Source organism: Aplidium turbinatum, chromosome 18 (assembly GCF_918807975.1).
Source record: "Aplidium turbinatum chromosome 18, kaAplTurb1.1, whole genome shotgun sequence".
NCBI lineage: Eukaryota > Metazoa > Chordata > Ascidiacea > Aplousobranchia > Polyclinidae > Aplidium > Aplidium turbinatum.
The window spans coordinates 11788167-11812012 of record NC_137489.1 but is presented as its reverse complement, the minus strand read 5'-3'; the positions used below and the strand labels follow the sequence as shown (position 1 = coordinate 11812012).

The 23846-nt window shown below is 37.2% G+C and overlaps 1 protein-coding gene and 1 long non-coding RNA gene across 2 annotated transcripts; both read left to right on the top strand.

The window, feature by feature from the left end:
* The first annotated feature begins 368 nt into the window (after nt 1-368).
* On the top strand, nt 369-23846 carry LOC145787723 (uncharacterized). The gene is made up of 13 exons (XM_082599527.1): nt 369-488; nt 1320-1448; nt 2896-2990; nt 4750-4933; nt 5065-5816; nt 6306-6515; nt 7413-7628; nt 8581-8634; nt 18228-18393; nt 19171-19246; nt 19753-19972; nt 20467-20606; nt 23471-23846. The coding sequence occupies exons 1-13, from the start codon at nt 403-405 to the stop codon at nt 23666-23668; spliced, it is 2526 nt and encodes an 841-aa protein (XP_082455653.1). The 5' UTR covers nt 369-402; the 3' UTR covers nt 23669-23846.
* On the top strand, nt 12444-14010 carry LOC145787985 (uncharacterized). Its single transcript, XR_014291464.1, has 3 exons — nt 12444-12637; nt 12900-13273; nt 13715-14010. It is a non-coding gene; the product is annotated as an uncharacterized LOC145787985 (long non-coding RNA).

The window sequence follows — 23846 nt, the reverse complement described above, 5'->3', positions numbered from 1 at the left end:
CCCAACCAGAAAGATGTAATCCACGTTGGAAATATATCTATTAATCAAGTTAGCATAAAACCACCCTTTAATTAAGCTCGTCAATATGTGTAGCATACGTTGCGAAATATTCGTTCGTTTAGTTTCACGTACATATAAAGTGTCTAAGAAGACGTTTGACTGAATGGTATCTGGTAGGCTATCTATTTCGTACACAAAATATTTCGCTTATAGCTGGCAATAACCGCTTGTAAAAGATACACTGTGCGTGACATAATGCTGTAATTGCTCCTGTTCCAAAGATTTTTACATAAGAAGTTAGGAGTCAGCTTACCTTGTTTTCACAATAGTTACTTAGTCTACTTTGTTTTTTCATTATTTGCAGGTATTCTAGGTGAAATAAAAAGTAAATTTGCTTTCACAATGAAGTTGATGCTTTTGGTCTTCATTAGTTATTTTACCTCCGGTTTTAGTATTCCAACTCTTACTGGAAAGCTTCTGTCTCTGAGGTGAACATATTTGTCCAGAATTTACCTTGCTATTTCTTCAGTTAGTTTGCAAGCTAACTGGGACCGAGAAATGGGTTGAAAGAGCTTGTTCAGATTCAAAAATATTTTTGTGATATCTTCTGCTGCAATTGAAGACCTGAGTTGAAGAACTACTTCAGTCAAAAATACGGCTTTTGAGATAAAGCAAGTTAAAGTTCTTTCAAACATCTTTAATCTTTTATATCACAGCAGACACAAGCGTGTGTTATAGCAAACTTAAGCCGTTTTTAAATCAAATTTCGCAGGGAGACAGGTATTGACTATCATACAACATAATTTTTGATGATAACTCAATTTCCACAAAAAGTGATTTACTGTAAGTAGTTCTACAACTCCGGTCTTCAATTTGTGAAATAATAATAAGAAAAAAGATGAATAAACTGAATAATGATAATTATGAAGTAAGTAAATTTGAAACGAACAGCAAACGGCCAATTGCCGTGTTATATGCATTTAGGGCTAGAAATCTGTTCATTTGGTAATTTCACTATTTTTAATGTCCTTTTGACCTCGATATAAATTTCAAATGCTTCTTCGGAGTATTAGATTTAATATAACAGTTTTCTGTTCTATTGATTTGTGTAAGTTTTTAAGGATCCTTTGTTTTGCTGATGCTTTTAAAGAAATGCCTCCACTTCTCAATTAATTGAAGCTTGCAGCTAATAAAGTTAATAAAGTCAACAATCATGCATTTTGTGACAAAAATTTACTGACAGAAAAGCGATGGATTGCAAATACGTTCCAAACCTTCAAAGAAATAGAAATTGCTCACTTTTTATTTTGATTTTACAGAAACTTACGTCACAAACGCCAAGCCAGCTTGGGTGTGTGTGACCGAGAAGAAACGTATCCATGTACGCAAATGGTTGCCGGGGGAACTCCAATATACGGATATTGCTCCTTTGGCCCATGCATAATAGGGTAAGATAGAAAACAAAGGCCCAGACGTCTTCTTTATTTGAATGTGTCGTTGTAGAACAGTTGTGGATCGTGTCTTCAACGACCATGCAATATTTTGTTCTCCTAATCAAGCAGAGATCAGCGCGTCCTTCTTTTAAATATTCTTATTTTTAATTATTCAGACAGCCACTTTATCTGGTCCAGATTTTTACCAGATCCTATACGTATCAGATTAGATCTTTACTAGATCTGGGCCAGATAAAGTGACTGTCTGGGTACCTTATTCTTAAGTACCCTATACACATCGCCAACCTGGAATAGAATGTTAGATCATCATCTACAAAGGCTTAAACGACGACGACCGAATACAAAACTTGGTGTTTTTAAAGTAATATTAAAATTGCACTACTTGAGCATTACCATAATTTACTTTTTATTTTGCTTCACTCGACGTAATAAATTATATAGTGACAACAGCTCATCCATTGGGTGATGATCGAGATACAACTTACAATTGGTTGCCTAATAAGATTTTGTGTCTATGAAAAACTTTTTGTTGCCAATAATTTTGTAACTTATAAAACACACTTAAAAGAACTACAAGAATTGGCTAAAAATCATCAATTTTGAAGTCTTAACATTGGCCATATTTTACAACCAACTGGTGTAAAGTGGATTGTTATTATGATATCATTATTCTTATACGAAACCTTTTTGTTGCGACTTGTGAATTATTCTTTGGTAATTTAACATTTTGAACTCTACCGTCGTTTCTAACATGTATACGTACAGCAGTGATGTACGCGCATACAAAACATATTGACGCCGTCAGCGTAAACGCAAACGTTCGAAAAACCATACGCCGTATGCGTCAACGTAACTTGTAAAAAAAGTTGGCGGCGTCAGCGTCAGCGCATACAGTAGCGTAAACTCATTTTGTTTGCTAGGTGCCAAACATTCACACGGTATAAACCACTCGAAACAAACAAGTTTTATTTTGAATTTCCACGAAGAAACACAAGCATCTGAAAGCGTTCATCTGACATTTTGCTGCGTTTTGGTTTCAATATGTCTTTGCCCATTGAAAACATTCTTTCAACTGCAGCGCTGGAAGGTATTGGCGTGTTGTAGCGAAAAAATGACATTGAAAAGTATGCGTTGACGCTATGCGCTAAAAAACCGCGAAAACTTTATGGCGTAGCCTCAAGCGACAACTATCCAAAAAAATGTGGCCGCAAGCGTTAGCGTAAACAAAAAGTCTGCGCCGCAAGTCTACGGCGAAGAATTTGCGGCGTATACGTACATCTCTGACGTACAGTAATATGTTAGCAATTTGAGCTGTCGTTTACAAGTTAGCAACAATTTTGCATTATACACCTACAATGAAAAACCTAACAACATTACTCTTTTAAATGCAGCTTGGTTATAAAGTCTCAGTTTTTGATGTTTGTAAGGTTTTCTGTCACAGATATCGACCAAGACTTATTTCTACAATCTGTACAAGACGCATAAGACAATGCTGTGTTGGATATACTGATGTAAGAGGGTCTTGCGTCTTAGTAGGTAAGTGACGCAATGACTAGACCAGTGACGTATCACCCGTAAATTATGCAAAAGTGTTTCCATTATATTATAAACAATTTTATCCTTACCTTGTAGTACAAACAAATGTACTGTAAATTAAATAAATGTGTTATATCAAATTAAGTTTCTTGTATGTAGAATTATAAAAATAGTTTTATGGTGATTTTTTTCTATATGTGTAAAAGCTTCTTTAAAGAATAACGAATTAACATCATTTCGAAACACTGCATGCAAAATTTGATCTGTATGACTTTTCACGTTCTTACAAATTACAGTTGAAATTGGTTTTGACTTCGTCATAGGTAGCAGCTACGCATGCAATTTTGAAATTACGTAGGCTACAGTTACCCACAAGAGGAAAGCCATTTCTTCAGAAGAAAGCCATTTCAAAATTTTATTTGTTTCTTTTTGAACAAAGGGTCTTGGTTAGTAGTATTTGATCAAGTTTTTAGATTTTAATTGATGCGTTTCTGGTGATATTTAAATATTTTTTCCAACTGATACTATTCAAGAATCAGTAAAATCATTTGTGTAAAACTTAGTGGTCTGAAAAAAAAAAAAAAATTAAAGGAGCTCATGGCTGAACGAACCCCCCTCCCACCTGTGTACGCCACTGGATCTGATTGTATTTTTATCATGCACTATTAGGCTATACTAGGCTAGCTTAGAAGTACAACCAGACATTTCATATAATTAGGACAACTATAAGTGATTGTATGAGCTGTTGATTTCCGGTTGCTGGCTTTGTTGTAGGAATCTGTAATTTTCGTATGTTGCCCGGGTAAGCAATGGGTTGAAAAGATAATTCAGCAAAAAAATACTAACACACCAAGACTGATGTTATACTGTAGATAAGTAGGATAGAAGATCTAACTCATTCAGTTTCAATGGAAAAACTAGGCTACAGTAACGACACGAATTAGCCTGCTGTTTGTATTTGCATCAGGTCGGCACTGTCGTTGTTGAACCGCATGCCAGTGGCCTAGATGTCACTGAGAATATTAATTCTAAAATGTTACCATTTTGTTTGACTCACAAAAATTAATGCCAACGTGCTGTCTACTGATTTTGCAAAATAGTTGTACCAAGTCTTTCTAGCGATGTCCAGGCCCGGATTTAGGGGGGGGCAGAGGGGGCAGTTGCCCCGGGCCCCCCGACTTTTGAAGGGCCCCCCTATGTGGAAAAAATGTGATTTTGTGTTATTTGTTTCCTTTTGACCTTTAAAGCTTCTCCAAAATGCTATGCAGTACTGGAATGATGCTACTGTAAACGTAGAGATGGTATTTCGCGCCGAAGGCGCGAAAAATTTTTTTGCACGGGGGCCCCCCGCTCTAAAAGTGCCCCGGGCCCCCCATCAGCTAAATCCGGCCCTGGCGATGTCTAGTCCCCAGAAGAAAAAATAGAACTAAAACGTTGAATAAAAACAGCTTCAAAAACCATATAACAGTTGAAAAAGTTAAAACAGAATGCAACCTACAGGATAAATATGGCAAGGAAGAAATGTAATTTGTAGGGTGAAAGTTTGGCATTTTGATGTTGTTTGTGTAAAGTTAAACGTAAAGGAAATTTGGACCTCTAAGAAAGGCCATCCAAAGTTTTTTCCAAGATGGCTAAGATGTGCAGTACAAGAAAGCTTTTTGCAAGTTACAAAAAAAGTCTTGGAACCTTACATGCAATCCATGACGGTAAGTCTATATGCAAAGTTACTTTTGACAATAAGTTGATATTTTGTTTTCAGTTCAAACTCCTAAATGCGGTAGTCAAACAAATCCAGCCATCTTGAGCCAAGAAAGTGGAGAAATAGCGTCAGTCAACTACCCCTTCAATTATGACAACAACATTAATTGTAACTGGCAGATCGTAATTCCAGCTGGAGCTACATTGAATCTGCAAGTTACATCACTGCATTTAGAAAACCCTCGGCAAGTCAGCTTTTTCATACCGTTTGAGTATTTTTTTTATTTGGCATTTAGCTAGTTGTTAGTGTAAATATTTATAATGAACTTAACAGACAACATTGCTTTCTTATAAAAACTTCTTTATTTTTGCATAGGTCTCCCTGCTTCTATTGCAATCCTATGTGTATTGCTGACAGGCTTGTCATCCAAGATCGCTTTCAAAGTGTAACTCATTGCGGGCTCAAACGCAACATTCCTGTCTTTTTCTCTGATGACAGAGCTGTAACAATACAATTCATAACAAATTCCTTTTACGCTTTTCCTGGTTTTAGATTGCGTTATACGATAGAAAACAGATTTACAACTACAGAAACCATTGCAGTGATAACTACTACACCCACCATAACTACGACTTACATTCCACCTACCACGACCACAACCGAATATATTCTACCTATCACAACTACCACAGAATATGTTCCACCAATCACAACTACCACAGAGTATATTCCACCTATCACAACTACCACAGAATATGTTCCACCTATCACAACCACCACAGAGTATATTCCACCTATCACAACTACCACAGAATATGTTCCACCAATCACAACTACCACAGAATATGTTCCACCTATCACAACTACCACAGAGTATATTCCACCTATCACAACTACCACAGAATATGTTCCACCTATCACAACTACCACAGAGTATGTTCCACCTATCACAACTACCACAGAATATGTTCCACCCACCACAACTACCAGAGAATATATTCCACGAACTACAACACCAGAAACCAACCCTGTGTATTCAGCTGAAAGTACCTTTGAAGCTTCGACCAATTCAGTGGTTTACACATCACCTGCAGATACTACAACCACCACGCGGCCCTATGTTAGAAGTAAGGTTATTGAAGCGAAGTATTGAAAAATACGTTCATGCATGCTATGAAGCCCTGTAGGCTGTTTTATTTATTATTTAGTAGATCTTTTGTGACATACAAAGGGCTGCTTCATGTGGCATAATAATTTGTATCTTGAAGACAAGCGTAGCTTCAACAGTAGCGGATCCAGAAAAAAGGGAATTGGGGAAATCAGATTGAGATTTAAAAGCGTAAAAATTTTAAGAAAACATCGACAGTGAAACAGCGGAATGTGAAAGAAGCAACTAGATTATTATGGGTCTGGGGACTTGTTTTCAGCAAATTTTGGCAATTTTTACCTTGTTTTAGTCGCTATATTTGTGCATTTTATGGCCTCTTAATGGTTTATTGTTTAAAACTCACTTTGAAGGTGTACACTCAATATAGTCAACTAATCTTTGGTGTTTTAAATTGTTCGTATTGTCAAATGGCTCCGCTATATTTTACAACACATTGTATTCTATGCAGTTTCAAACAGGACATGCCCAGGAGATCAAACCTTCACGGAGACTGCACCTTACTGCAAAGAAAGATGCGACAATGGCACAATAACAAGAATAGACTGCAATCCTGTTTTTGAATCTCTTCCGCAACGTCCCGGATGTGTTTGTCCACAAGATAGGCCAGTTATGTTTGGCAGAGTATGCATACCTCGGCCCCTGTGCGCTGCATTTTTACGTACGTGGGAACATTAATTCTATGCGGCTTGCCTAAACTGCAAGGTTTCGCCAAGTGGTTAAGTTATAAAAATGCATCGATGTGTTCATACCGGCTAAGCTTGCTGCCTGCTGCGATAAAGCTGCTACAAATACTAAGCATATAGCAGTGATGAAGCCTATTCAGGATTGATTTGAGAATGCATGCGGTTTAGCGAATACCAAACTGGCGCAAATACTGTACAAACAGCAGTTAAAGCCTTTGGCTTACCTGGACTACATAAGAAAATTGCAGTTGTGTGAAAAGAAATTTAGCAGTTACAAAAAAAGCTCACACAATCACCTTTAGACGTTCCTATTACAAGAGTTTGCAAACGACACTTCAACATCTGTTTTAACCTAATAAAATATTGAAAAAAGAAATTACATCAAATAAAGTTACTACTTTTTAAAACCTCTACAGCCTGTTTCACCTTAAAAGAAGGTCATCAGAAGGTCCTTATTAAAAAGAAAAAATAAGTTATGAAAATGTATTGAAAACATATTGACGTAACGTTAAATATTTACTTGATCTTGTCTTACAATATGAGAATCTAACATCCACTTATATATTAGCCTGAACACGTTTTACAAGCTTTAAACAAAGAACCAAAGGTTACTTTGATGGACTATACTGTAGGTTGCTCTATTTATTGGAAATGAAACAAATTTTAAGGCAAAATAAAGTAAAACTGTGCAAAGAATATTTTGTAGAAAAAACATTATGATTTAACTTCTTACGAAATTTAATTGACATCAAGAATGAGTTTTTAATTAACAAAAGTTAATATTAGTTCAATTTTATTTCAATACATTGCATACTAAGTTAATGCATAGTTTTATCGGAAATGAAGTAAAAATATAACTTCACGAATTCCAGCTCCTTCCTTTGCATGCCCAAGCGGTCGAGTTCCTACAAATTGTTTACCAACATGTACTTTGACGTGTGAAAACTACGACACAAGCAGAGAACGGTGCTCTCGACTTCCTTCAAGCTTCGCGTGCGTTTCTGGATGCATGTGCCCACGATCAGCGCCCATTGTAAATCGTGAAGGTTCCTGTGCTGCTATTGAAGCGTGTTCTGTTCCGCCTAAACGTAAGTACTCTTCATTTGTCTTTGTCATATCCTGGCTTACGCCGGTGGTGAAAGATTTAAATTAAGTGGACGGGAATTGGTGAATTGAGTGGACGAAGATTGGCAAGAGCCAAAGGTATGCCTGTCGAGTAATGGGTAGTACCAAATTGAAGTCATAAGTAGAGTAGACAACCGGAAACAGACATTGCTGTCGGCTGCAGCGTGGGTCAGGTGTATGTCGGAAGGCGTACACCGATGCATAGCGCTCAAGTCCGCTTTCCCGCAATGCAGGATAAAGATAAACAAACAAACAAACAAACTGTCTTGCCAAAGACACAGCAGCGGTTGAGCGGTATCGAACCGGCGCCCTTTGCCGTTTCAGGGCTCTCACCACTCGGCTATGTAGCCGACAGTAATCTTGATTGAGTAACAACAACCAGTGACAATCAGCAGCTGTAGAGAGTGCACTCACACTTGCTCAACCACTCTCCATCTGGCCGATTGCTTGTGCTTTACTACTTATCTCAGCGGTGTGCATCTAAAGCTTAATAAAAATCTAGGCTGTAATAACTTTATATTCAAGGAAAACGTAGCCTACGACGAGTCCATGGGCACGCAGTTGTTCTCTTATGTTATATTGTCTATCTTATAATTTTTACCTAATAATTTTCAAGGTGTTCTAATAAAATAGACCTCATGAAATTTCTGATCAGTTTTATTATAACGGTGAATACCTGAAGCAAAAACAATTAAAATTTTATTTAATTTTACTATTTAGATCTGTAGCTCCCGTGGGTTCTCTGCTGGTCATTTGTGCTGTTTTGCGGTTCGTCCATAGGCGACATATCAAAAACAATGCATTATAAGCTACCTTGCGCTGTAACGCCACTAGGTTTTCACAACTTGCAAGGCATTGTTCTACGATAACTATTATTTATACTTTTGTAGAGTACAATCTTTGGTTTACTTTTAGCAAAAGTGACTACATGCGGTTTACAACACTACAAACCTAACTTCAGAATAGTTGGTAAGTGAAGATTGATTTTGTTTTTAGAAGTACAACAAAACAGTGTAAAAGTTATCGAGGAGGTCTTGCCATTATAATTTGTTGCTTCTGGTTATAGTTTAACTTAGGTTTACACATGAGCTAATACGTTATCCAAACTAAATTACCCTTTCATACAAAGTTAGGGCTACCATATGTCCTCTTTTAAGAGGATTTGTCCTCTTTTTTCAAGAAAAATGAATTGTCCTCCGAGGACACTAAAAAATGCTCAAATGTCCTCTTTTTTGACAATTTGGGTTTTCATGCTTATATTTTCAACGGAATTACATTGCTGGGTGACGTTTCAACGACGGCTTGTAGGCTATTTGTTTTCTAAACATTTTGTATACCAATGTAACATGCTGATTTATAAATTCTACAAGAAATTGGCGCCTTTTATGGAACCGTTGTTGAACATTCATTGCCTGGTTCACTGTAAGATATAAAATGACATTTCAAAAGCCATGCTCACGCTTTCACAAAGAATTATTCTTTTACCTACATACGTTTTATGTAGTACACTGTTAAAAATTTTCGTAATTTTACTGTCAAAAGAGCAGTAGAATATTACTATCTTGTTACAGTACTTGAAATTACTGGCCATTTTGTGGTATATATACTAGACAAAGACGTTTTTTTACTCCAAATATAGTAGAATCACTGATTGAGCAGTTTTAAATTTTACTTCTTTTCGTAGTAGATGATTTCACTTATTTTTTGGAAGTAAATTTACTGGTCTGTGAAAGTGTTTTGCAATTTTACTGACAAAAATAGTAAAATTTCACTGACTTTTTATAGTTTTTGTTTAACTTGCATTGGCAGTAATTGTACTATAGGTACGGTAGGCTACATGGGCAGCAACATTTTATTAACACCGTTACTTTAGTCCGATTAGGCTACGGTACTATACTCCTGTGCAGCAATATATTTAGCACTTCTACGAAACGTCAACCTTTTTTTCAGTCAACATATTTACGGTCACACCAGCACATTCTCGAAACAGTGGGCTGCTACGTTGTGTCATGCCTTTCTGTTTTGATATCTGATATACCTTGGCCGGCAATATAGAGTTCATGGGTTAATTGAAATTTGAAACAATCATGACTGGAAGGGAAGTTTGCTAGAGATCCGAACTCACGGCCTCCGACAAAAATGTTTTAATTGTTTGTAATATTGGTTCCTTAAAAATGCCCTGAAAGTACCAGAGAATCGAACCGAACCCGAGTTTTATAGTCAAACGGTTCGACTCTATGACTAAAACCCGAGAATTATTATCACTTATCAGTCGTCAGCCAATCGGCTGGCGAATGTTATCCTGGTCCTTGCTCAATTTCCCGCCTTCCCGCTCAGAATTTGCAGAGCCTGATTGGCGTTGCCAGATGGGGAAAATGAGATACCAAATTAAAAAAAATTCTGGTGAAATTCAATTTTAGAAGTCTTTGATGCCAAATTTTTTGACTTTGGGACCAGAAAACTTTTTGGTGAAATCTAGTGAAATTTTCCCCCAATCAATTTTTTTCAAGAAAGTTTTTTTCAATTTTTTTAAACTTTTAAGCGAAAAATCCCCGCTCGTATAGAAAACGTTTTGCAAGAGGTTTGCGCATGCGTGACGGCAGTGTCTTATGTCTTAAAATCTATTTGTATTTTTAGGTGAAATTGTTTTATTTAGGGTGTTTTTTATATCTGGTGAAGTTGTATGCAATCTGGTGAAATTTTGTTTACTTTTTGGTGCTAAGCATCTGGCAACACTGAGTCTGACAACTGAGCATGTGCAAGGCTGCAAGCATGGTTGCAGGAATAGTGCAGTAACTTAGTTACAGCTAGCTTTGTTGCAGTCATAGGTTTCAGATGGACAGAGGAAGCGTGTCAATAGCAAAAGTAGCATTGTTAAACCTGTATCACTGAACAGGTAACAAGTTTAATCCTACAAATGGTATCTTCGCTGATTTTTTTATGTTTACCATGGACAAATGAGAACAATAGCGTACCATTGAAATTAATTTATTTCGATGCTTTTAAGTTAGTTAACTGCATTAAACTGCTACGAAATTACATAGTTATGCAATATGCACTGAACAACAATGACTTAGATCAGGCAGGTCGGTCTGTCAGTCAATGCTGTGAGGCCCTGCCCCCTCCCTACAATTTTCTAACCACTGCACCCCTGAGTCAATGTGAAGAACTACCTAACACATCTTCCCGGTACACCAGTATTGTAGCCTACTGAACACACAACGTTAAAGTAGTCGAGCTCTGTTATAGTAGCTTCTAGCATTCGGACTCTGGATTGAAAGATCCAGTGTTGGATTTTGGAATCGTACTATAAAAAGATTAGGCAGTGGCTATTTGACCGGCGCCGGTTTTTGAATCTGAAACACTATTTGACCGGTCATGACATCACTATACAGGCACCTTTTTCTCTTTCAAAGCAAAAGACGAGAAGCGCGTAGGCTATATATATAAGTTCTAAATTCGACAATTTTATTCAACTCGATTTGTGGCGCATGCGATACTTTGCCGACTCCTATTCTAGAGGGAATGAGTTTGATACTACCCGGAAGCGTTTTTTTTCTTTAACTAAATTTTGACCTGAAGTGCATTTTTGTAGTCAATTTTTAATTTGAGTTGCCTACAGCCCAATTTCTTATGTCTTTTCAAATGTGAGTAATAAAGTTAGAGTTTTTTTAATTTGCTGAAATTTGAGAATTTCTCTGCGTAATTTTCCGTTTGTGGCCGTGCTAACTACTGATATATAGCCTACCCTACTACATAATTTTTCATTCAGGCACGTTTTAAACCTTTCAAGGTATTGCCACCTTTTCCCGTTCATTAACGTGGTGGCAGGTCTATATCGATTTTTGTAGCTAGTATTTTTTTCGTCCCGGACGCGTTAACGACAAAAAATAAAATGATTGATTGATCATTACATTTTTGCTCTCAACAAGTTAGTTATATACAATGCTTCTTTTAAAAAAATGGTAATGGTATGTAAATGTAATGCAACTCAAATTAAAAATTGACTACAAAAATGCACTTCGGGTCAAAATCTAGTTAAAAAAAAAGAATGCTTCCAGGTAGTATCAAACTCATTCCCTCTAGAATAGGAGTCGGCGAAGTATCGCACGTGCCACGGATCGAGTTGAATAAAATTGTCGAATTTAGAACTTATATACGCGCTTCTCGTCTTTTGCTTTGTAAGAGAAAAAGAAAAAGGTGCCTGTATAGTGACGTCATGACCAGTCAAATAGTGTTTCAGATTCAAAGACCGGCGCCGGTCAAATAGCCACTGCCAAAAGATTACTAGGCATCGCTGCTTCGACTGTCTTCAAAATGAGAAAATATTAGGTAGCCCACACAGATTTTAAAAAACAAGCTGTGACCCTAGCTAAAGAGTATATCTGCCTTGTCTGGTGCTACGCCTTGCCCATGAGTAGCCAGGGAGTAACGACATTTGAGATGCAACTCCATTTTACCTCAGAGTGAAACCTTTGCCGTCAGTTGCAGTTTATAGGCCTAGTCAATGCCCAGGACTGTTAAAAAGTGAGAACTAAATGATTGAATGGTTTATCCAGCTGTGGTGATAAAACTTGTGGTAGGCTGATCTTTCGTGTGTGACCAGCGTGAATAATTTGAGCAGCAGGTCCAGGGTGGTAAACGATAGACCCTCAGCCCTGGCCAAAGATCGAGAAGGAAAAATTCCCATTAGGCTACAGGAAGAGGACCGGTACTTATTACCGGTATTATTTGTGACAATGTCTTATAATACATGTTTTAAACCAATTTAGGTTTTGTTATGCTTTTCTGAGCATGTGTTGTATTTCATTTCATTGAATAACTTGATACTTGGATATTATCCTTGTGCATTTATGATGTGCCGGGAGACAACTGGCGGCTGGGAGACAACTTGCCCATCTCAGTGGGATTAGTGGAACTGATTACAACATATTTTAAAGAAGATTGCTCAGCAATTTATCATTGCTTTGAGGTAACGTACATTTATTATTATTTACTTGCCAACACAGATTTTTTAATACCCAACCTTTCCATTCCCGGAAGAACATCCGACACATACTTTGCAAATTTATATATAGCTTGTATATAACTTGTGTGATATGAACACCATGCTACTACTGCTAATAAATTCTATTTCATTGCCTTCTTAGCGATAAGAGTGCGGCTATATGAGTGTTTGACAATGTTTGTTGTATTATTTTCAATATCTTAAAAATGTTGAATTCAATTTGTAGGATTCAGCTATCTCCCAGTTTGAGGAAACTCGTTTACCAGCATCCTATAATTGTGTGTTTTGGTAAGTTGTGAATGAGCGTTTGTACAATTTTGACTGATGTACAAGTGAACTTTTGAATTGCTCACCTAAATATGAAGTTGGTAAATGTAAATATGCACTAATTTCAGTTGTCGTAGTTTTCTTTTGTGCCTCATTGCATCTGCAGGGCCCACTCTTGCCAGTGCAGTGAAGTTTCTCGTATTCATCGAAGGCAACCTTGCAATGGAAACCAAGTCGTTTTTTTGTAGCGCTGGCTTACTTCTTCTGCTCATATTACGTCTTTGCAATGTCATATCCAGATAGTGCAGCTGCAAGTCTGGAGTTTATACAGAGGTATGTAAACCTGTAATGTGTTTAATTGTTTATGTATGAGCTAAGGAATAACAATAATGGAACTCTCTCCTTCACAAAGTCATTCATACCAGTGACATGCTGGTCTGGAGTGGGATTCAAATCCACGAAGTTCTTGACAGTGTCTCTGTACTGCAGCTAGTAAGAACTGCACCCATTACCGGAGGGATTGCGTCTTAGACCACTCGGCCATCCAGACTGATTATTAGAGGTGTTAAACTGTTAATACTAGTTATGTACGCAAGTTCCAAGCCACAACTCCAGAGGATGACGATTATTCTAAGGTTTGTGGAAGTGACAACGCATTCTGATCAATTTGAAGGTTTCACCACACGATGGTTATTTGGTATAGTTACAAACATTGCTAAATATCACGGTCAAATTTGAAAAGATCCACTGATATAACTTGTGTTGTTTCCTCAGATACTTTGCTCGCATTGGGGTCATCCGTCATGACAAGAAAAAGAAAAAGTGGGATGTGCACCCTAAAGTACTCCGACTGTGCAACGAGGTCATGCTTCGGCAGTGATGTTTGTTATGAAGATTGAAGCAAGTCAAGAAATTCACTGTTCAGTCGCTGCTGCTTCATGCTTAGCCGAAATATAGCCTCGGCTGAACTCTGCAGTTAAAAAAGCGAATCCACGTGTTCGTGAAACATCAAACAAATAGCTATACTTGTAACATCTTGAGAAATATATTGTGAAACATTGTCGCCAGTGAGGTCTGCTGTACACAATAAATTTATATCTGCAAATGCACGTGTGTAATATTTACTTGTAGAGAAAGTCATTTTACTCTCATAATGCCGTTTGTCACAAAAACTATTGGGGAAGTCATTTTGCTGCCTGTCCAGAGCAGTAATTTTACTGATCAAAAACATTTAAAAAATGACTATCCAGAGCAGTAATTCTACTGATCAGAAACATTTATAAAATGACTATCCAGACCAGTAATTTTACTGATCAGAAACATTAAAAATATGACTATTCAGAGCAGTAATTTTACTGATCAGAAACATTAAAAATATGACTATCCAGAGCAGTAATTTTACTGATCAGAAACATTAAAAATATGACCGTCAACGGAAGTAAAAATACTTCCATTACAGTAAATAAAATTACTACTTAGGAAGTTATTTTGCTGCCTGTCCAAAGGACAGTAAAATTTTTTAACAGTGTACCGTACAACGCTGGTAGAGCAGGGGTGCATTCCTAAAATTTTTTGGGGGGGCTCTAACACTTAGCTGTGTTGTTATATAGACAAAGTATGTATAAGTAATCGGTGTAGGTTAGCCAACAATGTTTACCTTTTTTAAAAGGAAACACTGTTCAGTATGTTTTTACTTCTGAACATCATATCGAAAAACAACCCACGCTAAAACATAGCTTGAAGTACAGAAAAGGTAGAAGCAACAAAACGTGGTTGAATCCGATATAAAATTATAAGTTTGAAATTTGGCTTGGTTGCTATTACACTACCATCTCCTTTGTTTTTTTTTACTGCGTAGGCCTACACTTGAAACTCGATTTGCATGAGCTAATTCCAATCTCTTTACTCAATTGTAAACTTATTTGTATGAGCCAATCCTAAGCACACTTGCAAAAACATTGACTGTAGGAAAGTGAGGAAATGCAATTCTTGAAATGAGCGCTTGTGGTTGCAGATTTGCTATATAAGAACCAATAAGCTGCCAATGTGACAGTTACACTAAGAGAAGTTCTTTTATTTGCATCAACAGCACATGTGGAAAAAACAATACAAGATTACAATGTGAACTAGGTTGTTTTAATGTTTGCTGACGATGATGGGAGTGGCAAAAGGACCGAACTGGTCATCAAGTCTGCCACACCCGTGTGGTGTCATAGCTTATTTGACATGGAACGGTGTCGGAGTTGAACGCAAATATATATTGTATACATTACAAAATAAAGCAGGGACTAAAATCTCATTTAGTTGTTAACGAACAGTTTAAAAACTCCAATTACAACAAAAGCATATTCCAAGTTAGTGCAAACGAGATTACACAAAACAAATAGCCTGTCTGCCAGGTCTGTGGTTTTATGGGCTAAGTTATAAGCACCACGACAGTCCTTGATTTTAGCCAGCAAACAGTTTTTGCAGAGATCTGAGTTCATTCAATGTGGGCAGCTTAGAATGCTTAACTTGAATATCCATAGCTGACCGATGAGTCTGCAACCACTTCTGAGTTGCCGCAGTGCCATTCCATAAATGAAGAGGTGGTCCATTGATGCTGATGAACAACAATGTTGAAACAAGTGATATGGTCAGCCGTGATCGTAGCGGTGTGATGACCAAGTTCATTTGTGAAAATCCACGTTCGGCTTCAGCAGAACTTATAGCAATCATGTTTAGTACTACGTTCTTGAGCAACTTTATCGTATCTGGTATATGACAAGGATTGTCAGCATACAATCGAAAATCGGAGTGATGACATGAAATCTCTCCTCTATTTTTCGTAATCTCTGCTCCCCTACTTGCCATAGAACTTCGACTGCAGCAGGCCATAACTCTGGTACAATAATTTCCAAGCTCTTCACAGAATTTTCATTGTTGGTGTCTACCATTCTGCTTCCAATGTTGTCAATCAAAGCTTGAATAAACCGATTACGATCAAAAGAAGGGTAGTCTCTACGTCGAGCTTTGAACTGGTCCAATGTTGTGCCTTTAAAGGAGTAGTTTTTTGTACTTTCGGGACTCAAGTTAACAACTTCATCAAACGAATACTTTCCTTCTTGAATAGCTTTTTTTATTTGAAGTAGAGAATTAACAGTCCATTTGACATGACGATTAGCTACTACAAAGTTGATATTCCCAGTCTGGAGAGTTTCTGACAAAAGTGATAATTGGCGATTGCTATCAACTTATGTTCGTGTTTTTTTGCAGTTCTGTTGTGAGAAAGCTGTTAAAGTGTTACTTGTTCAGTCGAGAAGTTGTTGTTCAGCCAGAAAAGCTGAAAAATGGAAGCTTGAACTAGCCCCCCCTTGAGCCCCCTCTACATCAAGCCTTTTCGTATTTCGGGGAGCTGAGCCCCCCCGAACCCCCCAGCAGGGCCGAATTTAGATCATGAGAGGCTCTAGGCTATTCCATTTGTGAGGCCCCTCCCTATTTTTGAACTCAGAATTTCTTTCTAAAGACCATCACATGTCATCGCTTAATGTTAAAAATATATGATTGCATTAAACTCTTCGTTCTTTTCATTTTCCACATTCATGGGTGAAAATTTTTAATTAAAAGAGTAAAAATTTAGTTAGGCTACCGGTAAGGCAGTTTTGCTTTTAATTTTAATTTCTTTGATCAAACAACCGTTACAATAATTGTAAAGTTTATTTACGAGGAATAGTTACATTATAAGAAATAGTTACAGCCATCAAATAAAGTAAGACTATAGGCTACCAATTTTTTTTTCTAGCTTTCGTCAAAGCAAAATCATGCAAAAGTTCATCAAAATTTATCTGTTTAAGTTTGTCACTCTCAATGCACACAATGCTCAGTGTGGACAACCTTTCTTGAGACATTGTCGATCTCAGTTTATTTTTGATGCTTGTGAGCCTTGAGAAAGATTTCTCTCCTGAGCAGTTAGTGACCATTAAGCTTAGAAACAGTCTTAATATTGCTTCCACATTAGGAAAGACAGCGTTAATTTTTTCCTTGCACATAATTTCATAAAGGTCTCCATGAGACAAGGAAATAGATTGCTCTTCTATACAGGTAAGCCCTTGGTTTTGTGTTTGTCTCACGTACAAATGAAAATGTAGAAGTTCATCAGTAAGTTTCGGGTCAACATCTTCCGGATACGCTTCCTTTAAAAGTTCTACGCCTCGTACAATTTCTACGTTAGTTACTTTCATATTATCAAGAAAGAGGAACATTTCTGCAATGTCACTGTACACATTAGCTCTTCTTCTTAAACTGGCTTCAAGTGCGTCGAACATATAGGGATAAAGGAATTTAGTTTAAACCTTTCTTTTGAAGAGAGTTCACTTAAAGCGTCAGGTGCATTTCTTTGTCTCCCTGACAGCTCTGTAGTTGATATTCGGCAAGGTTGCTTTTGCTTGCTGATCAAACTCGTCAAATTCATCTCTAATTTCGCTTAGAAAGTCTGTCAAACCAGTTGTATATAGAATTTTCTACTCTTGAAAAGCTTGATATATGCTTTAGGTAGGGTTTAAACTTGCCAAGTTTTAAAAAAAATTACAAACTTTGAAACCGAATTTCGAGGCCCCTGGACGTTGAGGCCCTAGGCTTCAGTCTGCCTAGCCTATTGGTAAATCCGGCCCGGCCCCCCCAGGAATGCAACCCTGGACGTAACGTTGTTGATTATCAACTCAGTTTGGTACTTGAACAAATCGAAACGAATGTCTAAAAGTGCAATGTGTATAAGACCTAACCTACGGCAAAAGAAATCGTGGCATGGATAGGCCGACAGCTTTGCAAGGAAAGAAACAGCTTTTTAGTTCGCGCCGTTTTTAGCATTTTAACGGTAATGTGCAGCCTACTGTTTAAGTCATATTTCTTGCAAATATTTTAACAATTTCGTTAAAAAAGTTAAGGCTTGACCTGGAGGTCGTGCCTGATTTGTCACATTTTGCAGATTTTTGCGATCATTGCTGTCTGCCGGAAACTGTCTAAAAATTAGGTATTTTTTAACTTTTTGCTTACTCTTAAAAATATAAAATCATTTGTTGTCTTAAGGAAGCACTAGAAATGAGAACAAATAAGTTAAACGTTCAGTCAATCTGTTTTCTCATTTTTTTTTGATAACTTTTGCTGCGTAGGGCAATATTGTAATGAATGATCTAAAAACATGTAAAAGATTCTTCAAGCGTAAAATTTACTTGCAGGCAAAACCTGTCCTTTTTTTAGGCGATGAAAATATGGTAGGCCTATGCAAAGTACTGTTTTTACTTTTTAACAGGAGGGAGAAGAGCTTTACGTGGGTCATGGCCCTGGGCTGTGCAGATATTTAAAAGTGCTGGCTTTGGGCCTGAAAAAAGACTCCAGTGTGGAGGAACAGTAATCTGTCAAAATTGGATTTTAACAGCTGCTCATTGCTTCCAAAGGGACACCTCGTTTGGGTTCGAGTAAGTCTTGCATATTTCTAATACATCAATTTTATACTCAATATCATACTGATGCAGACTTTTCTGAACTATTGTCCCAGTGGTCAGTGACGGCTACACAGATGGTCCATGATGACCTAATAAAAACTTGTAACGCATGTAGACAGTAGGTTACGAGGATCCTGCTGTCAAAGACTAATGCCAATATGAAGAAAAAATACAGGTTCAGACTTATTAGACCAGATCGTAGACTCTGACTTACATAAATTGCTCAGAAAGTTGATAAATTATGCGATAAGACACATCCCAATTGGTCTCATTAATGTTGCCAATTTTGTTGAATAAATACGATTTTTTTAAAAATATGTATACCGAAGGTGAAACTCATTTTCAAATACTTCCCTTCAGTGATATTAAAGGATGTATTTAAGTGTTGGAAAAAGGCTTTCTCCATCCGCAAAAGGATTTTTTCTCAATCAGTAAATTGCATTCTGTAAATATGCTATTTCATTAAATAGAATATTTTTGCTAATATAAGCCAGAAGCCTGTGTTGTACAATATGTTGCCAATTAAGATGTCGGTTGATTCGCGGTTTAAATTGTTTTTTATAGCTATTAGTTTTGGTCCGACACAAACCGAGAGGTTTTCTTTTTCAACTTATATACCCAGACAGAAAAATCCGTCGTTTCACATTAATTCAACGTCTGCAGACGTCAAATTAATGTAAAAATTATTGATTGTGCTGTCTGGGTAAACATTTCATGAAGTTCTTGACATTTCAATTGTATCGTGTGCAGCCTCAACCCGGTCATTTACACAATACATATCGGAAAGCACAAACGACAGTTGGACGAAACATCAAACCAAGTCATAGTAAGCGGTACCGTTATAACTCTAATAGGATTAGATCTCTTAAATAATGTTGATTGAATTTAAAATAAATCTTGTTTGTTAATCCGATATTAAAACTTCTTATATCTGGTTAAAGCCAATATAATAGCCTAATAATAATGTGTGTTTTAATATAACTATCTAGGCCTATCCATCGCTGATAAGCGTTGCTCCTCATTGAGTAGCGCTTTACAAAACAGACAGTGTCACCGCAGCCTTATAGAGGAGCAGCTGAGTACATTGCTATCCTAAGTCTATTCCTTCTGATGAGTGCGAAACAGAAACAAGATTTAGTGCCACTTTTAAAAAGTCTTTGGTATGACCCGACAGGGCATCAAACCCATGACTTCTAATTCAGAGACGGACACACTGACCACTAAACCAACCTGTTTCAAATGTCCTCCTAGACCTAAAGTGAGGAAAAGATTACAGGATACAGTATCATCATATCTGTGTCAGTAACAACAGTCATTTAAAAAAAAATTCAGGTGCAAAATCCTCAGCAAATCATTCCCCATCCGGCGTACAACAGCGCAAAAACTATCAATGATATTGCTTTGGTACGTCTAAGGCAGCCACTGAGTATAACCAATACAATCCGTCCAGCTTGCATTCCGCCATTTGTAAATTTCAACCGTCCGAATTCTAACTCTCATGATCTACCGGCCGGTTCTTCTTGCTACGCTGTGGGATGGGGAAGTACAAAAGGTAGGTGTTTTTAAAATTTAATATTTTCCCTTATTTCGTCGCAGAGCCCTTAAATTTTTGTTTTGTAAACTAAGCAGGAATCCAAGATTATTTCCATTAAAGATTATCAGACTTAAAATATGTAGAAAATATTTAAATCTCGTCATTTGGTATAAAGTCATTAGTCACATGCTCTCACTGTGCGTCGAATTGACATTGTTTCAATTGTCGTTAGAATGCTTTCTAAACCAGTTAATCACATTGCACGCCTATTTACAAATTTGTTATTTATTTTTTTTACCAGCAACCAACTTAGGCTACTTCCAAAACAACTGCCATGCTCGTGCCAAACCACTCAAGATTTTGTCTTTTTTCCTGCTAGTTGAACTGTCGGTATACCTATGTCGCATACTGACACATTGCTAGTAGCCTACTTTTTTGGTCTCAGACCCATGAACGGAAAAAATAAAATTAGGCGAAATATCAGTTGAAAAACCGTTGGTGATCTTTTTCAGGCAAGGGTGTGTCAAACTTGGAGCTTAAACAGGTCCGATTGAGAATACAACCACGTACAACGTGCGAAGGCTTTTATAGAAATTTTATTGGAAGCACTTCGTTTTGTGTCGGAGGGGTTGGCAATGACGACACTTGTCAGGTAAAGGCTGCTTGACGTTTTAAAGCGCAATGTAGTAATGCGCATCTTTTTCAGACCACTTTTTGGCGACTAAACAAACAAGTTTATTTTACATCACATAGCCCAGGTGTTTTAATAAGCTAAAGTAGGCTATATCTTAGCTGTTTACCAGTGTTAAACGGAGTATGATTATTGAAACTTCGACTCCACTCTTATTCCGAGAAACATACTCCTCCAATCCCATCTCGAAATTTTTCATCATCTTAGACTCCAAATTCACTCTCCAAAACCTAATTATGAGTTAAACTGACAACACGAAATAATTCAGGGGTGCAAAAATTTCTGTCAACTTCAGTAGCACGAAAATGGTTTTTGCGTCGCAAACTTATAAGCATTACCGCTACGTCGAAAATCGTGCGGGTAGTTTTTTTTTCTTTCTTCTACAAATATAACTTATTTGGTTTTACTAAAATGCAAAGTCGCTGAACCAAACTCCGAATCCACTCCACAACTTTTGTGAAAAATGAAACTCTGAATGAACTCCATTTTCTGAAAATCGGGCGAAGTCCGGCTCCTCTCCATGCTCAACTCCATTGTCTGTTATGTACAAAACCACAAACTTACTGGTTGCTTACACTACGGTACTCAAACTGTGGTATGCGTACTGGTGTCGGTAGCCTACGCAAGCACTTGACTGCCTGTAGCCTACGCGATTAGTTTAAAAATAATGTATTGAGTATTATTTTGATCAGAATGTGTTTTTCACCATGCTCAGGTTTTTTTTCTTTCTATGAATAATTTCCTGCTTTCTTATGCTGACAAAACGTTATAACCGTATAACTTTAAGTTTTTAAATGCTAAAGTGTGGTAGTAGCCTATGGACATGTAAACCAACAAGAGACAATCATTTTAAGACCCAATTGATTACAATTATGATTCGGGCAAAAGTGATATTGGAAATGTCAAAGTGTTGGCGGTAAAAAAATCGTTCAAGTTTTGTTCGGCAATACGATACATCATCGTTAGAAATTGGCTTTATAGCAACAGATGATGTTGGTATGCCAAAAAAAAACAAAAAAACGTGACATGTCGTTTGTAGCCAGTGCTGTATTCGTAAAAAAAGCACAGGGTATACTGTCTCAGATTTGATAAAATGATAATTACACAACTTGCAAAATACTAATCTTTATTCTACCATAACATGAATTATCAAAATTGGACGAGAGGTACAAAATGGTTTTTTTTTTATAAATAGGCCTACATTCCAAACAGCCTGCCGGGAGGAATCTACATCTTTATCCTGTTTATAAATTTGGGATTTAGTATCCTTAGCTGATCGGTGGTTTGGCAGCCAGGATCTTACACATTTTTTAGCAGTAAATTGAGCCACAGGTGGTCCATTGCAATTAAGTTTAGTAAACATCGAACAGCCCACATTATCAATATGCAAAGATGCTCTTGAACTTGTGATAATATCGTTCAATAAACTGAAACCACGTTCACATTCTGCTGTAGAACAAGGAAAGTTGAAATAGCTGTCAAGAGAGGCTTCAAATTATTGGGCACAATTTCAACTTTTTCACTAAAATCTCTTAACCCTTGGATTGACTGTATTTCATCAATGTCAAAGCGTCTACAAATTCTTCTCACTTCTGCTTCTCCATGACACAAATTTCCTTCTATCATTTTTTCAGATTGCAAAGTTAGCAATATCAACCAGTAGCTGACCATTGTTAGTGTCGGCATTAGTACAAAGTCTCATTTTCATTCGGCTAACAATGCTCTGAATGAATTGATTGAATGATAAAACTCTCAGAACGGCTTCATGGTACACCCATGTACCATTGTACACCCGTATACCATAGGTCCTCAAATTATGTAGTTAGTTAGTAGTTGTCAAGAATCAGTAGTCTAAGGATAGCATAGGCAGTAGGCACTCTATTTGGAAAACCAGAGGGTATACTATAATTGCTCGAAAAAGCAGAGAGTATACTGCGTATACCGCCGTATACCCTACGAATACAACACTGTTTGTAGCGTTGTGATAAGCAATCAGCAAAGAAACCTTCAGATCTAAAGATACTTCTATTTAAAACACAGAAAATTTAGAACTAGGGCAAGGAATTTTTTGAGAGGAAACAAAACAAATTAAAAGCAGCGCAAAAACATATCCACACTGTACAGACACTCTCATGTAAATATAAAACATTATGTAGCCAACATCGTATGAAGTAACGCTAAGGATTGTAAAAGCTGGAAAATCACACACCGTTGGTGAAATGTTAGTGAAAGGAAGTTTGTGAATTTGCACATTGTAGACTTGTAAAGCCAATGCTGGACTTGTAATTGTCAGTTCTTTTTGTTGTTTTTTTATTCGCTTGAGGGTCTGGTACGCGGTGTGACAATAAGACCTTTTGCTGGTACGATGTATTGTAAAATTTGAGTAGCACTAGCTTATAATACTTTTGCTTGAGAGCAAAGTTTGAAATGGCTTATGTATAAATTTACATGCACATTATGCCAAGCAACAGTTAGGTTTCTTATTCTCTGCTCTGGAAATAAATTTTAATCAAACTGGATGTTTTCCTTCTCTGCCAAGCCAAATGTTCACATAAAGCGGCCTAAATTTTTTCGTCAAACGTTCGGTTTGATTAAACTTTATTTTTGGAAAAAGCAGTTTGGTGTTTCAAAATAGCTCTTTGATAGAATAAATTATTTCAACCAATTGTGTTGTTCAAGCAACTTCTAGTCCAAGCTAGTAGCTCTCTCACCACGGAACATGGCCGAAACCCGAAAGAAATGCTTTGTAAATGTTCACACCTAGCATCAAACAAACTATAGCCTACGATTAGGTACTATCAAACTTTTTTATCAAACTTTTGCAGGGTGATAGTGGAGGCCCACTCTTGTGCAGACACGGCAACAGGTGGTACGTTGATGGCATAACCAGTCATGGGAAAAAATGTGGTGTTCCTGGCCAGCCAAGTGTGTACACACGTGTGTCAGCGTTCAGCGACTGGGTGAAACGGCACACAGGAAACGATTGTGGAAATCCTATCACTGAGTTTCTTTTGACGACATAAATAGACTTTCAACAGTTTTAGCCATTTGTGTATTTACTAAAAACTATGACCCAAAAAGCATTTATTTTGAATAGGCGCGCCATGTAGTGTTTGAAAATGCTTGCTAATAGGCTGCAAAACTTTGTGCAACAACCATTTCATACAATATGTTACAACCAATATGCAAATAAAATACAAC